Source organism: Mycteria americana, chromosome 17, assembly GCF_035582795.1.
Source record: "Mycteria americana isolate JAX WOST 10 ecotype Jacksonville Zoo and Gardens chromosome 17, USCA_MyAme_1.0, whole genome shotgun sequence".
Taxonomy (NCBI): Eukaryota; Metazoa; Chordata; class Aves; order Ciconiiformes; family Ciconiidae; genus Mycteria; species Mycteria americana.
The window spans coordinates 2,119,453-2,136,498 of NC_134381.1; the positions used below are offsets into that span (position 1 = coordinate 2,119,453).

At 59.7% G+C, this 17,046-nt stretch overlaps 3 protein-coding genes across 8 annotated transcripts in view; 2 read left to right on the forward strand and 1 right to left on the reverse strand.

Moving 5' to 3' along the window:
* Window positions 1-2,424: 2,424 nt before the first annotated feature.
* Window positions 2,425-2,931, forward strand: RNF224 (ring finger protein 224). Its single transcript, XM_075519356.1, has one exon. It carries the CDS (start codon window positions 2,425-2,427, stop codon window positions 2,929-2,931), a length of 507 nt encoding a protein of 168 aa, XP_075375471.1.
* Window positions 2,932-7,223: 4,292 nt separating this feature from the next.
* Window positions 7,224-9,091, forward strand: LRRC26 (leucine rich repeat containing 26). Its single transcript, XM_075519355.1, has 2 exons — window positions 7,224-7,876; window positions 8,832-9,091. The coding sequence occupies exons 1-2, from the start codon at window positions 7,333-7,335 to the stop codon at window positions 9,089-9,091; spliced, it is 804 nt and encodes a 267-aa protein (XP_075375470.1). The 5' UTR covers window positions 7,224-7,332.
* A 4,199-nt stretch (window positions 9,092-13,290) lies between these two features.
* The window catches only part of GRIN1 (glutamate ionotropic receptor NMDA type subunit 1), a 38,503-nt gene continuing 34,747 nt past the window's right edge, over window positions 13,291-17,046 (reverse strand). For 4 of the 6 annotated variants that reach the window (XM_075519464.1, XM_075519462.1, XM_075519463.1 and 1 more), the window contains one exon: window positions 13,291-13,359. In XM_075519464.1, coding sequence (XP_075375579.1) covers window positions 13,291-13,359 — 69 coding nt within the window. Of the gene's footprint in view, window positions 13,360-16,334; window positions 16,539-17,046 lie in introns of those variants that run through there. The other 2 variants (XM_075519460.1, XM_075519459.1) reach the window with 1 other exon arrangement.

The following is a 17,046-nucleotide window of genomic DNA, read 5'->3' on the forward strand; positions in this document are numbered from 1 at the left end:
CCTGGCTGCCGGCATCCAGGGTGCTGCCACCCACCCTGCAGGCATGCCCTTCAGCCCTTGCAGGCGTGCAGGGTGGCACCCGGAGATGCCAGGGCACAGTGGGAATCCCACGCAGCTGGTTCCTGATCCGCCCAGGGCACAAGGCCTTTGCCCCCACCTCGGCCAGTGGGTTTGGCCAAAACCAAGGTCCCCGGCACAGCGCCGTGCCAAGCCGGCCGCCCTGCCATCCCTTGCCTGCTACCAGCCTGGCAAGGGGAGGGCAAAGCCCTGCCATGGGGTGCCATCCCTGAGCCTGGGGACCCACGGGCACATGCGCCCCATGTGTGCTGCCTGGGGAAACCTGTGACAGAGGGTGCATCAGGATCCTGTCTCAGGATACGGCCACTGCACCCCAAAGATGCTGCGCTGCCGGCTCTGCTGCCTTGCTACCGAGCACCGGCATCAAGAGGTCGGGTTTTTATGCAGAGGCCCATGACCCTATGAGGGTCTCGGTCTCTAAACCCCCTAGTTCTTGCTGCCGAGGAGTGCTGGAAACAGGGCCCGAGGGCTGCTTAAGTGTTTGGTAAGCAGGCAGCACAGGAGAGCACTGCCTGGCTCCCTGCCTGCATTGCTGCCTGCTCCTGCCTGGAGCAGGAGATGCTGCCCTCTCCTGCACCCACGCAGAAGTGCTGCTGGGTGTCCTGGCAGCCCTGCCCTGGCTCCAGGATGTGCTTTTCTCCTCCAGGACCCTGGTTCCAGGATCTGTCCCCCTACCACACTCCCCCTACCACACCCTCCGTGCAGAGGCTGCAGCATTGCTGCTGGACCAAGGGCTGCTCAGGGGCTGGCAGCTGTGGGCACTGAGCCTGCCACCACCCTGGTGCTGTCACCTCCCCTGGGTCATGCATCGGGCACGAACCTTGCAGGTGTCACCGAGGCGTGCTGGGCTCTCCCCAGCCTGGTGCTGAGCATCGTCCCTGGCAGAGCCGAGGGTAACGAGGGTAACGCGAGAGCCTGCAGCCCCAGCTGGAAGAGCAGGGTCTCTTCCAGCTGGGTCTCTTCCAGGTCACGGACAGGTCTGTGGCAGCAGTCACAGCCGGGCACCGGATGAGGAGCACCACCCCACGCATGGGCACTGCCGGCTCGGACCAGGCTGGAGCCTCGGCGTCCCTGTGCCAACCCCAGCCCCTCCATCCCCGCGAGCCTGGAGCCTTGCTGTGCCCTCCCACTCCGGTCGCAGCCGTCCCCGCAGCCCGGACCACCTGGGGATGTGTGGGCTGGAGTGCGATGGGGTGTCTCCGCTTGCCAACATCTGCCCAGATGTTCCTGGCCATGGGGGGTGGCCGAGGATGTGAAAGACTCTGCCACTGCTGCCCAGGTACAGCTGATGTCCAAGCCCTCTCCGCCCATGGTGAAGCCTACAGCTCCTTGGCCTCACGGGGATGGTTTATTCTGCTAATGAAGCAGAGGCGGATGGTTAATGACTGCTCCTGGGGCTTAGATTTCAGAGGTCTTTGTTATCTGGGAGCTTGTAACCCAATCTCCCAGGCTTGGCTTCCCAGCAGCAGATGCGATAGCACGCCTGTCCCTGAAAGGTGAGTCCCTTCCCACTGCCACAGCCACCAGCAGCCGCCGGGACCTGGCTGGGGACCTGCTGGCGGCTTGGGCCCCCCATGCTCCCCATGGGACTGCTGCAGCCCCCTGGGATGGTGCAGCCCTTCTGCCACCTCCCCTGAGGGCCTGGGGGGAGCATCTCAGCACAGGTAGGGATGAGGGACAGGGGAGAAGGGGAGGGATGCCCGTCTGTATCAAAACGTTTGAGGTCACCCGTAGAGAGGGGGTGGGGTCTTGGTGGCCCCCAGGAGAGGTTTGCCAATACGCTGGTGGGTATCAAACCCCCCTTAAGATGAGGCTGGACCCCTCAACTCCTCCCTGTCAGCCTGCGTGCCTGTCCCCTGCTGCTGACAGCCGTGCCATGGTGGCCTGGCACAGCCCAGGGCTGGCGAGGAGCAGGGCTGTGGCACTGCCTGCTCCTCTGGGTGCCGCTCCCCTGCCCACCCCGCTGACACGCTCCTGCCCACCCCGTGTTCCCTACCAACCCAGAGCCCGGGCAGGCTGCTGAGGTCCAACCAGCCCCCAGCCCCCACGAGACATAAGGGGCATTTGGCAGAGCTCCTGGCAGGGATGCAGGGGTGGCACCAGGGAAAACACATCCCCCTTGGATGCAGGCAGAGCCATCTGCAGTGGCAAGGTCCTGCTTTTCTAGGCAGGGCTATCCACGGGGCAGCCATGCAGGCAGGGATGTTGGGCAGGGAGCCTGATGCCCCTGGGAACCCACCACATGGGGCTGGTCTCCATATCTCCCATGCATCAGATGCACTCAGAGGTGGCATCCCACACCCTGGCCGTGGGTCTGATGGCTCCTCTCACCCTCCCCTCCCCAGCATGTCCCAGGCTAGCAGCAGCCCCCGGGCAGAGGATGCAGGGCCGTGTGTCGGGGCATACTCACACACCCCGAGCCGGGGCAGCCAGCGGGTTGAGTGCATCATCTGCTACTCCTCCTATGACCTGTGCAACCGGCTGCCGCGCCGGCTCTACTGCGGCCATACCTTCTGCCAAGCCTGCCTGAAACGCCTCGACGCCGTCACCAACGAACAGCGCTGGATCCCCTGCCCACAGTGCCGCCAAAACACACCCACACCGCGTGGCGGCATCGCCATGCTCGACCTCGACTTGGCCACCTTCCTCACCATCAAGGCTGACAAGGAGCATCCCCAGGTGGCCGGCAGGTCGCAGCCCGACTCGGCCACCAAGGGCTTGTGCAAAGAGAAGGTGGTCACCCGGCAGCCGGTGGGGCTGTGCCAAGATGCGGTGCCCCCGGCATCGTTCCCCCGACACGGCTGCTGCCGGCCGTGCCTGTGCTGTGGGGTGACAGCAGCCTTTGAGAGCTGAGCGGGCATGGGCAGCTGAGATCCTGGGGTGCAGTCTGGGACCATTTTTGGGGACCCCCATGCCATGCCCTGGACCCACTTAAGGACAGTAGCTGTGCTGGCAGCCTGGGAAGGGCTTCAGCTTGCTCAGGGCTTGCTGTCCATCCTGCCAGGATTTGGGGTGCAACAGGGGGGATGAAGATGCCCCCACCCCTTCATCCTGCCCACCCACCCCTCTGACAACTCAGAAACCTGGTCCAGCCATCATGGATGTCCCCTGGTCCCTGGTCCAGGGCTTGTTCATGCCCAGCTTCTCCGTGCACATGGCTTTGCAGCAGGGACACGTCCACCGAGCATCTCTCAGACAGGGGACGCAGGAACCTGGCACAGCTCAGCGACACAGCGATGCTCCGGGGAGACTGTCCAGCACCCCGAAAGCTTCGTGCCCATTAAACAACGCTCTGTTGGCCCTGCTGGGCTGCATGTCTTGGTCGTATTTGTCGGTAAGCCTCGGGCTAGCCTGGGGCAAGCCCTGCCTGTGGTGGGGGTGTGACGGGGAGAATTGACCTGCTCTGCCAGATTGCTGTCCTTTAAGTGTTTGCTCTGTTGGCCATTTGCATGACAAATTTGGGCGTTGGGGTAGCTGTACAGTTGAAATGAAGGATGACAGAGCCCATGGGAGCTCCTGCTTGGCCTTGTGCTCCATGGCTTGTCCCAGGTTTGGTTTTCCTGCCTGACCTTCTCCCCACCTCCCTGCCTGCACACCTGCATGCAGCTTGTACAGAAGCCCCTCCGCTGTTTTTCCAGGTCGTATCTTTGCATGGCTTTCCCTGCCTGACTCCAAACTGGGGGTGCAAGGACAAGAGCCCGAACAGCCGGGTGTGGGTTTAACAGAGGCCAGATGGGGACGACCGGGGTGCAGCAGGGTGATACTAATACAGTTCTTGGGCAGGGCTTGGGGTTGCCTGGGCAGCTCTTGTGGTCCTTCCTCAGAGCCCATTTTCTGCATCTGTTTTCCATGCGGTTTATGAGCTCTTGCAATATCCCAGGCACCACTGGCTGCCCCTTGGGACTCAGTGGGGGACCCCAGCCTGTGCCTCCCTGGGGTCAGCAGTGATCTCGTGCCCCCTGGGCAGTCCTGGTGCTTGGCTGTCCCCTGTACCGGGTGCCAGGGCTGCAGCCGGAGGAGTCCAGCACCCACTCCATGCTCAGCACCCACCCCATGCACAGCACCCATGCCTTGCACAGCACCCACCCCATGTGCAGCACCCACCCCATGCTCAGCACCCATGCCTTGTTCAGCACCCACCCCATGCACAGCACCCACCCCATGCACAGCACCCATGCCTTGCACAGCACCCACCCCATGCACAGCACCCACCCCATGCTCAGCACCCACCCCATGCACAGCACCCATGCCTTGCACAGCACCCACCCCATTCACAGCACTCACACCACGCACAGTGCCCATGCACAATTCTGCCACTTGGTGTCACCTGCCATAAAAAAGTCAGAGCTGAGATGTTCTCAGCAGACCCCGACCTGGGGAGCTCCAGCCATGCGAGCAGTGCCACCAGGGATGCCCCAGGGCAGAGGTGCCCAGGAGGTACAGCAGAAGCGTGGTGTGGTTCAGGGACTCCATGGGGTGGGCATCTGCCTGCCTTGGATCTTTAATTACATGGAAACATGCAATAAATTAAAGCCATCAAGGACGGGCTAAAAGCTAACCCAGAGCCTTAAAGCACCTTCCCCTCTATCTTCATTTCCCCCAAATACCCCACAGTGGGTGGTGGGAAGAGTCTGGGAAGGGCCCATCCTTACGCCGGGCACGGCTCCATACAAAGGTGCCAGCAGGACTCTGTGCTCAGCCTTGGCACCTTGGGTCCCAGCTTTCCAGTGGCGGATGGTGACAAAGACCCATGGCCCCCTGCCCTAGCCCCAGGTCCTTGCCTCTGTGCCCCCACCCCTGCTCCACTGCATCCCCCCAGCACCAGAACCAAGCTGTGAAGCTTGGCCCTTGCAGCGTTCCCCTGCGCGTGTCCCTGCTGCTCCCAGCCAGTGGCTGGTCTCTGAAGGAGTTTATCTGCCCCTCCATCACTTCATTGTGGAAACGGTCTTGGCGTGGTGGCTGGGCACCCTGATTTACGCCCCTTGGCCAGAGCAGGGCTGATGTTGAACCCTGTGCCTTGGGGACTCCTCCATCGGTCAGCACAGGCCCCCTAAGCTGTTCTTGCAGAGCAGATGCTCGGAGCAACCTCTCCTGGTGCTGGCCCTGGGGCCAGGCTGCTCTGTTCTGCGTGGAGCCCAAAACCACAGGAGGAGGCATCGCAGTGGGGGAGCAGGGCACCAGTGGGTGCAGCCCTGGCTAGCGACGGGGACCTGGGCTCTTCCTGCAGAGTGCTGGATGCCCCCTTCCAGAGAAGGGGGCGTGACAGGGACCCATGCTCTGCCAAGCACTGGCAGCATGCGTGAAGGGACAGTGGTGGCTCTGCTGGGGTTCAGGACCCCGAAGGGTCACCAGCCTGCGATTGCAGTGGGGTGCAGCCAATGTATGCAAAACAGAAGTAGGGCCAGGCACAACCAGCACCAGTCCTGTGCTTGGCCGGTGTCCCCGGCAGGCAGGACACTGGGGACATCTCTCTTGCCACGTGCCATGGGGGTGTGCAACAGGCTGGCAGTGAGGGGCTGGTGGAGGAGCTGAGATGGGTTTGCAGCCTCCTGGGCTCTCTGAGCACAAAAGCTGGAAATGGCCTTGGTTTTAGTATTTTTTTCCCCAATGAATTTTGCACATCTCACCTGATCCCAGGTGGTCGCAGGCAGTGGGTTATGCAACCCCTGGGGAGGAAGAGCATTTTGGGACAAAAATGTCCCAAATTCGGGTCCCCATATAGCCCGCAGCTGTTGGTGGGATGAGCTGGTGCTGCAGCTCCACGTGGCTGTGGGTTTCTGCCCTGCTTCAGGGCTGGGCTGGGCTGGGCTGGAGGATTCCTCTGAATTATTTCCAGATGGGGATTAATGCAGCAAACCGAGTTTGCTGCAGGGTAGATAAACAAACCAAAGCTCCTCTGGATGCTATTAATAAACTGCCTGCCTGCTGCTTCTGCCCCAGATTTGGGAACATCCTGGTCCTGGCCTGAGGCTCAGGCATGCTGCCTTGCTGCCCTTCCAGCCCTTTGGCCATGGGGCAGAGGTGCCAGGGATTCCTCCAGGATTCCTTTGGGACCACTGGGGTCCCAAACAGGACAGGAGCTGCGAGGGTGTGAGTGGAGGAAGGTGTCTCTGCTCCAGGCCTCCATGCCGAGCTGCGGGTAGGATGAGGTGCTACCGGCCATGTCCCCTGGTCCCCCGGTGTCTGCTGAGCTCTGCCAAGGATGGTGGGAGCTGGGAGGTGACACCTCTCCTTTCCAGCCTTCTGCTGCGGGGCTTCAGGCACCTTTGAAACCGGAGCAGGTGTAAACAGGGTGGAGGCAGACTTTGAGCCCTCTTGAACCGGCGCTGCCGTGCTGGCACGAGGGTAAACAAGTTTTGGGCAGCTGCAGCCTAGCGAGCTTACCTTTCCCACGCCGTGTCATGTGGGGGCTCCTGGGTGTCCCCCAGTGTGCACGCAGATGCGTGATCCTGCTGGGGAGGAGGAGTGTGGCCCATGGGACTCACATCCCAACCCTCCTCCTTTTGGCATGGCTTGTGGTCTCCTGCCAGGTACAAACAGCCCGGCCAAGGGCTGGGCTCAGCAGTGTGGCCCATGGCTCCTAGCAGAGCTCCCCATTGAGGACCTCTGGGCATGGTGGGCCAGCACAGAAGATGGGGTTAGACCTGCTGATGATATGATTTAAGCTTTGTCCCACCCCAGCCATCTATGTAGGTCCTGGGTCCATACACCCCTCTGTACATGGCTGGTGAGGCAACACGCCCATGGGGGATGTCCCATGGGGACGATGGAGGCCAAGAGATGGGTCTGGTTTTGCAGTTTTCCAGCCCTCCAGCCTGCCGCGCACACAAGCAGTTAATCCCAGGCCGCACAGAGCTGGCTGCTTACCTGGCTGGAGCAGTGCCTGGCAGAGGGAGGGACCAGGGCACGACTCCGCACCTTGCCAGGGGAGGCATCACTGCAAAAATATTTGCTGAAAAAAGTGCAGCTCCACCCCAAGGGAAGCCAGGGCTGGGAGCGCAGCCCGATCCCGGTTTGCAGAGGGTGGGTGGCGGCAAGCGGGGGAATGCATACGGCCGCAGGGAGCCGAGCACATCCACCCGCTCCCCTTGCAGCCAGGCACTGCCTGGCACCTCCGCTCGGCACCGCCGGGCTCACCCAAGGGTGCCAGGCAGGGACGGGTGGCTGGGCAAGGTGACAGGCACTAGGGATCCTGTCCGTGGGGAAATCCTGGCACCGGAGGTCGAGGAGCACTCGCCGCCTCAGTGGGCAGCCATGGGCTGCTGGATGGGCCCCAGCACCGTGCTGGCCTGCCTGCTTCTCCTGCGCCCACTGCCCTCGCCAGCCTGCCCCGCCGTCTGCCGCTGCTCCCTGGGGGAGGTGGACTGCAGCGAGCGTGCCCTCCGAGACGTGCCGCAGAGCCTGTCGGCCAACACCAGCACCCTGTGGCTTGGCTACAACTTCATCACCGTGCTGGGGCCGCACTCCTTCCCTCCCCTGCCGGGGCTGCTGCTGCTCAGCCTGCCCCACAACCGCCTGGCGCTGATCCACAGCCAGGCACTGGTGGGGCTCGGGGCGCTGCAGGAGCTGGACCTCAGCAACAACTACCTAACGGTGCTGACCCCCGAAACCTTCCTGCCCCTCACCAGCCTGGCCACGCTCAACCTGGGCAGCAACATGCTGGGGGAGCTGGAGCCTGGGGTGCTGCACACCCTGCCCCAGCTCCGAACCCTCCTCCTGCAGGACAACCCCTGGGTGTGCAGCTGCGGCATCCTGCCCCTCTGGCGCTGGCTCAGCCACAACAGGGAAAAAGTGCGAGGTGAGTGCCCGGAGGACCGTGTCCCCAAGCCCCCCACCCGCTCCACGCTGGCTGGTCACCCCATCGGGGCTGAGGCAGGACCCAGCACCCTGGCTGCCAGCTGGCCCTGGGCTCACGTGGTTAGTGCCCGTGGGGGTACGGCGAGGTTCCCCAGGACCCGTCCCCAGGCCATGGCAGCTCCTGTGTTTGCTTGGGTGGATGCATCTCTGGGTCTGGTCCCTGGTGCCCACCCTCGGCCACCAGCAGGGACTGCCTGGAGAGGAGGGCTGGGCAATGGCCCAGCGACAGGCACGCAGCACCGTCCCCAGTGGCACCAGTCCTGCCATGGTGAGGGCAAGGTGAGCTGGGCAACGGGCATCTGAGGGGCAAGATGAGCCTGTGTGTCAGGCTAGGCATCACCGCTGACTTGGCCAGGACTCAGTGCCTTCATCCCCTCCCCCAGTGCCTTCATGAACATGGGGCTGATCCTGCTTGTCTTCCCCTGTGAACCTTGGTGAGAGACAGTTCTGCCAGTGAGGTCTTTCCCTCTGCTGCCACCCATTCCTGCTTGCTTCCAGCTTGGGTGCGCGTCTGTCACTTGTGCTGGCTGGGACCTTCTGTGGCATCTCCAGGCTGGCTGCTCACTGCTCTCCATGCCTGTCCCCTGGGAACCCAGCCCACCACCTTGTCTGCCCCATCTGCTGTCCTGCTCCATCCTATCCTGCCCCACACCCATTTTCCAGTGCCCTCTCCAGCACTGTGCCCACCTCCCTGGCCACTCCCCAAGGTGCAGGACGTAGATGAGTCCTGAACCCTCACTGCTCCCCTTCTTTGTACCCTGCCCTGGGCTATCTTGATCAACCTGGCCCCTGTCCTCCTGCCCTGGTCCCATCTGTCCCATACAGACCCCCTGTCCTTGACACCTGCCTTGTCCCAGCTGCTCAGCGTGCCCATCAGCACTGCTTTTCTCTTTCAGAGAAGAATTTGCTCCTGTGCAGAGCCCCAAAGCAGCTGAACAAGTATCCAATCATGGCCTTTGGGAATGAGTCCTTCAGGCAATGCCAGGAGACCCCACTGTCTGCCCAGCACTACATCACCTTCTTGATCATTGGACCGTTCTCCTTCATGGCCAGCATCTTCTTCTGCACCTTCATGGGCTCCATCATAGTCATTTACCACAACCTGCGTAGGGAGTCCCACTTCTGGAGGAGACCCCGCATCTGCAGGGGCTGCTGAGGCAGGGCGACCAGGCTTTAGCCCCAGGCAGGCTGTGGTCCGTGCCCTTCTCCAGGTGTCTGCGCTCCACTGTTGCAAACATTTCCCTGTGGACCAGTGAGAAGATGCTCTGTTCCTGGAAATCACTTTTCTTCCTCCTCCCAGAGTCCCCTGAGACCATGCCAAGCTCCCTCTGCCCCGCTGCTGGGGGGAGCAGCCTCCAGCTCAGCCCCCTGCGGGGCACGGTCTGACTGCAGCTGCTCTCTGTGTTTTGGAAGGCTCCCCCAGGTCACCCTCAGACCTGCACATCCCCTTCCCAGGGGGGGCAGCTGATCCTTCTCCTCCAGGTCACCCTGTCCTGCCCCTTCTGCTGCCCAGGGGCCTCCGTGTGCGTTTCAGGATGACTCCATGTACCTTTTGGTGCATCCTGGGAGCCCCTGTGTGCATCTCAGGACACACCATATTCCTCTGTGTGCCTTTCAGTCCACCCCAGGAGCCTCCATTTGCCTTTTGGTGCAGCCCAGGAGCCTCTGCGTGCCTTTCAGTTTGCCCCAAAGCCCTCCTTGGGCCTTTTGGTGCCCCCAGCACTCCCTATCTGCCATTCAGTGACCCCAGCAGCCCCAGTGTGCCTTTCCACGCCCTCAAGACCCCTTGGGTTGGCTTTTTGTGCATCCAAATGCCATCCGTTTGGCTTTCTGTGTCCTGACAGGCATTGGTTTGCCTTTTCGTGCACCCCAGAGCTCTCCATGTGCCTTTTGGTGCACCTGAAGATCTCTGGGTACTTTTGGGGCACTCCAGAGCCTCCATGGGACTTTCAGAAAGCCTCAGACCCCTCTGTGTGCTGCCCAAGGACAGGGCAGGTTGCAAAATGTTTCTTTTGATAGGTTTTTTTCCCCTGAGACAGGGCTGCTGCCGCTGAGAAGGCTCAGCCAACAACCAAGATCTGGGGTGAGGCTGAGGTTTAGGGTGAGGGTTGGAAAGAGACAAAGCCTCGAGCTCCCACTGATGTGGTTCGGCAGGGGAGCTGCCAAAGGATGGGTGAGGCTGCACAGTGGTTCCTCCCCCAATAGCTCTCCCTCCATGCTAAAGCTCATCAAAGGCCAAGGTCTAGGGTTAGCTCAGTGATGGGAGTGGGGACAAAAAAGCCCGTGTGGGTTTACAGCACAGACCCTGCAGCCCTTGCTGCTGCCTCACCTCCCATCACCCACAAAAAGGGACTGGGGCTGCCCCTGCATCTCCCTGCCCTGCCACCTCCTGTCCTTCCCTGTGGAAACGCTTCTCCCCATTAGTGAGCGTACTGGGAGATGGCCTGGAAGGAGCTGGAGCTGTGCTCCAGAGGAAAGCACAAGCTGGGGTGACAAAAGCATCTCTCAAGGAGGAGCAACAGCCCTTTCTGGCATGAGTTCTTACCCATTGCAAGGTGATAAGAGCCACAATGAGATGACTGTGGCCACCAGCCTCCCCCTGTTCGCTCAATCTCTTGCCCATGCAAGAGCTACAGGACAAGCCAGGGACGTGGCAGGGGTCAATGCATCCTTTGGCAAGCTCTTGGCAAGGGTTAAGTAAATCATGCAGAGAATAAACCAAACGTCACCTCAGTTGTGGCTCGCTCCCATTTTTATTTTCAAGAGAGAAACCAACCCAGCGTGCTGCCACACTGCTCAGTTCCCACTCGGCTCTTCCTGCGGTGCCTCTCCCCAGCGAGGGGTGCGAGGGCTGCGGGTGAAAGCAGCAGCTCCTCCAGTGCTACCAGCCCTGCACCCGGGATGGCTGCAGGACCTCTGCCAGGATCAGCCCCTTGCACGGCACCTTTCCCAGGAGCAATCCCAGCTCTGCCAGACCCTCTCTATTGACAGCACTCAGTCCTTCCTGAGAAGGCCCGGGCTTTCCATTTGGAGCTAGGACTTCGCTTGTCACCCTGCATGGCCACCTGAGCCCCACTCCTCCTCCCAGATCATCCTGAGGCTGACACCCCTAGGGAGGTTGGGCTGGTGGTCTCAGCACATGGGGAGCATGGTGTGAATGAGTGATGTTGCTTCAGTTCAGCCCAGGGAAGCTGCCTCTCTGTTCTGCAAATCCCTCGGGGCACCTCCCTACAGATGGGCTGAGGTGCAGGGACTTCCCCAGATGCCTTCATCCCTGCAGTCGGTCCTCTGTTCCCAAAGGCCAGCCCCACTGGCAGTGCCCCATGCTGGCTCCCAGGAGCTGGGGAGCACAGCAGTGGCAGGGGACCCTTTTCCCCTAGATGGAGGTGGGCGAGAGCCAGCTGGCATGGTGCTGGCATTTGGACAGTTTCAGACTGTCCCCGTCTCTCCGCTGCCAGGCCTGTCCCCCCACACTGGCTGTTCAGGCTGTCCATCAGCCTGGCGTCCCTGAATGGTGATGCCCCTTCCCTCCCGGTCTTCCCTGCAGCTCCTGGCCTTTCTCCCTGCTGGCTTCGCCGTCCCTCCCTGTCCCTCCACCTTTTACTGTTTGCAAACCCTGCAGCAGTGCTGGGTGAGGCTCTGATTCAGCACAGGGCTCCCTGCCAGCTTTGCCAGAAGGCAGAGACGGAAAGAGGCACACGGCACTGGAATAAACCACTTCATGATCCAGTATAGACTTTACTGAGCTCTTGCAAAAACTTGGTATTAATGTTACATTGACGTATAAAGTAGAATGGGTCCAATTTCTCAGCTGGAGCGAGATGAACTTGATGGAGCCACTGCAGTCAGTGGGACGATGCTCACAGACCTCAGCTGCCGTCTGAAAATCCTGCCTGCAAAAGCCGCCGACCCTCAGGGGGAAGCCCCATCTGCTCGGCTGGGGCAGTTCATGCCATTGGGGCTTGGTCCCACGTTGCAGGTGGGTTTTCCACCTTCGCAGGAGGCGGGATGCGATGTTGCCTGTGCGCGTGCTGTAGCTGCTCATCACCAGCCTGGCTGGCACCAGATGCTTCCCCGACGCTGGTGTCTCCGCACCCGCTCACAGCGCCCACGAGGAGGGTGCTCAGGGATGCTGGCACATGGGCACATATGCTTGAGGGGAGGAAGGTGTGGGGAGGAGCGGCATCAGTCTGTCTCGTTTGGTTCCCTTCTCCTGAACCGGGATCCGGTTTCCACGTCTCCAGATTCAGGCAGATGCAGCCACGTGAGCTGGGGCTTCAGGGCTGCCGCGGGAGCTGCTGGCAAGCTTGAACTGCAGGTGAGTGCGGCAGGGAAGCTGCCAGTGCCTGCTGTGGTGCCCGACGCTGCAGGCAGGCTGGGTGGTCGCTGCAGACACTGCAGCACACGGCAAGCCACGACCGGCCAGCAGCATTTCTCCTTGCATTGCTGGTGCTGAGGCAGTGTGGAGCTTGGCTAAAGATCAGTGCAACCATCCAGAGCCATTCCCTGTGGAGATGTTCCTGGCCAGGAGAGCCATGGTGTGAGAGCTACATGCTGGCCATGGCCAGGTCCTGGGGATGTCTTCTGTGCAGAGGTGGGGAGCCAGGATCTTGGCTGACAGCATGTTATGAGCTCCAGAGTACCACGTTTCGCACAGGAGCATGGGCTGCAGGGCTGGGAGCACTCCTGCTGCAAACAGACCACGTACAGGAGCCAAGTCATAGCCACGGGCTGATGGGCGGGAGGAACAGGGGGTTCATCCCCTGCAAGGAGCAGAGCACGCATCTCCCAGACCCTGCTGCAGAGGCGGGGTCACTCGGCACAGCAGGAGCATGTGCCCAACCTGCCAAACCGCGCTGGCTGTTCCAGCCGCTCGGGACCACGAGCACGTTGCACTGGAGCCCTCCGGGGTGGTGGGAGACGTGGAGCACACATCTGAGGGGCCGTGCGTGTGCTGAGAAGCCTGAAGCCTGCAAAGTGAAGCACATGTTTGTAGTCTGGCACCAGCTCTTCCCCGCTACTGTGGGAGAGCAAGCACCATGTGCCTTTCAAAATCCTTTCCCCTTGCACGTAGCCAGTCAGTGGCAATACTGGTTATCAACAGCACTGGTTGGAAGCAAACATCTCTGTACAGTGAAGTCCAAACCGTGTCCTGGTTCTGCCGTGCATTCTGGGGCACGAGCATGGCAGCAGGCTTAGGAAGGGAGGGAGATATACAATGAAGTCACTGTGTATGGATGAAAGATGCTTTCCTCCCATCTCACCCAGAAGAACCCATCAGTGTCCCGCGAAAGGCAGTCCTGGCTGTGCCTTCCTACTGTGTTGGGCAAGGACTGATGGCCCTCGGGGAGAAGGTCACACCACAGTGCTGACTGAGGGGTCGGAGAGGTTGAGCTGGCCAGTGATGTCGGTGGGATGATATTGCTGCAACACACAAATACACAGACAAGGAGAAAGAAGTGTTAGGCAGTTCTGGCACTTGACCCCGCCTCGACTTACATCCCATGTGTCCCTACAGGATGTCTCTTGGGGGTGATGCAACGGCCTGAAACCTGCTGCTGGCTGAGGTCCCCTTCCCAATGCACTCCAAGCTTGTGCAGAGGTCGTTGCAGACACTCTCCAAGCACCCTACAGCTGGGCAGGGAGGACGCCCGGGAGCGCGGCGCAGCTTCTGCAGAGCGTGGCAGCTGCGTCGCCTGCGGAGCGAGCCCCTCTCTGCTCGGGGAGAGCTACAAGACAAAGCCTGTGACTCATCAGCCCAGCCCACGGCTGAACCTGTGTTTGGAGGGTCTGGCTGGGTTTCAGCATCCTCTGGTGCCAGATCAAGCTGTGCTTTGAGGCCAGGGCGTTTCACCTCCTTGCTTGAATGACTCTGCTTTGACTATCCTTTCATGCAGGTGAGGAGATGTGCGGTGTGGTTGACTTGAGATAAACTGTAGCGTCAATTGCTAATGTGAAAATATAGCCGGTGTTGGGGATGTGGCCTGGATTTGGGGTTCTGCGCTCCTTGCGGATGGGGGGGCTTGGCAAACGCTCCCTGGGAGAGACCTCCCCAGCCGCAGTCCCACCAGCAAGCCAACGAGGAGAGCAGAAATACCCTTCAACAGGCAAGAAAAAAAAGTCCTTCCTCCCCAGGCAGGGATTTACAACTGGGCAGTTATTTTCTCCCTTCCTCCTTCCATACTCCCTTCCTCTCCCAGTTCCACTCTCCAAACTCCAAACGCTGAACTGGAAGCCCTGTCCAGCCCTGCTGCGAGAGCAGGTGGCACAGAGCATCTTGCGCTGCTGTCTGGGGACCTAAATCAGTGCTGGGGCAGGAAAGGGTCTCGGTGGGTCTCGTGTGCTGCAGCGCAGACCGTCTCCGGTGGCATTTGCCCAGCCCTTGCACCACGCTACCCAGGAGGGCTGCTATTTTGCTGGGCTCCCGGGAGGCTCCTCGGTGACGGGATTTTATCTGTCTTGCGTTGGTCAGTGGTGATTGTGGCCCCTGTGGTGCTGCTGACAGCTCTGGCACTGTGGCTACCCTGCGTGGCTCTACACCCTGCCTCCTGCCACGGGAGGTCTGAGGTCCCCCCAGGCGTTGCGTGGGGTCCTCGGGGCTGCCCTGCTCTGCCCAGTTTTGTGCTTCAACACGACCCCTCGGTGGGGAGCTGCTGGGGCAGGGGCGGGAGCCAGCATGCTCCCGTCTCTCTGGTACACGTGCTGGGGATGTGCTGACACCCAGGGAGCATCTCACGGGATCATTCTTTCATTTAGAGAACTAGCTAATATTAACATGGAGCCTCTGAGAAAGTCCTTGCTGTGGCCTTGCTTTTCTGAGTGGCAACACCTCGGCCATCGCCCGTTTGCAGAGAGAATGGCCGAGGCGACCCTGAAGTCGCTCTGCCGCCCTGGGGGAGCTTTTTGTGGCTATTCATCAGTCCACCAAAAAATGCCCCTCTCTCCCAAAAACGGGTGCAGCCGCCCCCTTCTTGTGACAAGTTAGGGTTCCAGCTAAATGCAATCTTTCCTTTCCATAGCAAAATGGCTGGGAGGCATGACTCGCGGGACGGGGCTTGATTCCCGCAGGGAGGAGAGGCGACTGGGAAAGGGGAGAGGCTGGGTGACTCACTGGTGGAGAAGAAGGAGGAACTTGAGCTACAAAAAGGAACGGGCAGAAGAAAGGTCCTTTGTTAACTACCCTGCCTGATGCAAGCGGGAGGAAAAGCGGCGTGTGCATGTGTGTGTGCGTGTGCCTCGGTGCACGTGTACGTGTGGCTGCTGCGGTGGAAAGCTGGAGGTCTAGCAGGGCAGGCTGGGGCGTTCTGGCCTCTCTGCACAGCTCCGGGGGTGGGAAATGCTAAAATAACCAAGCAAAGTGGGGAATCTGGCCAGAAAAATTAAAATACAAGAGCATGGCTTTTGATTTGAAAGCATATCTCCTCCAATCACAGAGTTATCACAGGGTAACATTCTCATTTACTTTTTTTGTGTAGAGTTCATGCATGCAATTTTTAATAATAAAAATTAAAAAAAAAGGAAAAGAAAAAAAAGCAAGAAAACTGTCATATCAAACCTATGTTAAAGTAGAACTAATGCTAGAAGCACATATCAGTAATTTAGGGTAAATTATGTTACAGGGATGGTGCAATTATCCCCAAACCAAACATTATAAAGTCAAGAAATTAATCAATATTAACCGTAGAAGAGACTCAAACATGTTAAGGTATGGAAGTGAAGTGAAGGCACCAAAAACTTTAAATGACAACCAGGAAGAAAATATAGACAAGAACTTAATATGTCTTTAAAAATGACTTCAACCTAATCTGGGCTCATATGGTAGTCCCTGGCTGGTGGAAGATTTTCTGGAAGAATTTTGGGTTTTGGTTTTTTTTTTCAATTAAAAATTAGGATTCCAGCTAAATGCAATCTTGCTGTAGAAAACATCAACTCTCCTTAAAAAAAAAAAAAATAGTTGTCTTTGACCTACTTTTGGTTCTTTTGGGCCAAAAACTACGTTCTTTTTCAGCCAAGAAGCGTTTGGCTTTGGGACGGCTGATCCTTCACTGAAAAGGTGACCTTTTCCATGAACCCCCTCGGTTCTCGACCAGCTCTGGCACCATCCCCATGGCTGCAGGGCGAGCATCGCCTCACAGCGCCGGGCCCTCGCTTGGCGGTGACATGGGACGTGTGTCATGCTGTGTCTGGGGGGGATGCCCGCAGGCTGGCAGTGTGACTCTGCGGGGGCTGATGACGGCTGCAGTGGGGGGGCTAAGGGACCTGTGCACCTCGTTACGTGTCTGTACGAAATGTGCCGGCTCGGAAGGTGTCTGTGTGGTTTATGCGTCTCACATGGCTTCTGTGGGGTTGCAGTATCGTGGGTGGCTGCGATGGATGGCAGTACGTCAGCTCTGCGAGTGCTATTCGAGTTGCAGGAGCTGCCTATGGGGAACACATGCATCTCCTCCTGGGGCGGTGGGGATGATGTGCCGCGGAGAGGCTGTGCAGCTCGGGTGATGGTGGGCGCTAGGACGTTCAGAGTGGGGTGGTAGCTTCCCAGGGCTGTCTTGGCTCCATGGTGCCAGCCTGTCTCTCTGGCACTCCTGAGGGACCATTCTGCAGGGCTGCAGAGCAGAATCCATTTTTAAAACTCCCGACAACGAAAAGGAAAGAAGCAAGGCCACCAGGTCTGCGTCTTTCGCTTGCTAGCCAGGAGAGCCCATGGGGCTGGGGTCAGCCTGGCCTTCCAGCCCCATGGGCTCTCAAGCCTTGGCCGTCTGAGACCTGGTGTGGGCCCGTGGCTCTGCCGAGCATCATGAAACAGAGCTCCTCACTGCTTTCTCATCTTTACAAGGACCCCAGGCAACATGTCCCAGCATGCTAGGTACTCATGGGGCCTTCCACAGCAGGAGGGCATTGGGGTCTCTGAGCCAGGGCTGCTGCATGGAAGTGGAGGGCACCAAATGGCAGGCTGTGACATGAGCTGGTGGCAGCACCCTCCCGCTGGCCGCTCACCCCACAGAGCAACTAGCAGGTGTGCCCAACATCACGACAAAGCTCGCTCCACCACGGGCCTCCTGCAATAGCCGGACCTTGGACCTGCTAGCCTCCATCTTGGCCACGTTGCCTTGG

Coding starts and splice junctions, on each gene's coding strand:
- LRRC26 (XM_075519355.1), top strand. CDS start 7,333: ATGGGCTGCTGGATGGGCCCCAGCACCGTGCTGGCCTGCCTGCTTCTC. Junction 7,877..8,831: donor CAACAGGGAAAAAGTGCGAG/GTGAGTGCCCGG, acceptor TTTCTCTTTCAG/AGAAGAATTTGCTCCTGTGC.
- RNF224 (XM_075519356.1), top strand. CDS start 2,425: ATGTCCCAGGCTAGCAGCAGCCCCCGGGCAGAGGATGCAGGGCCGTGT.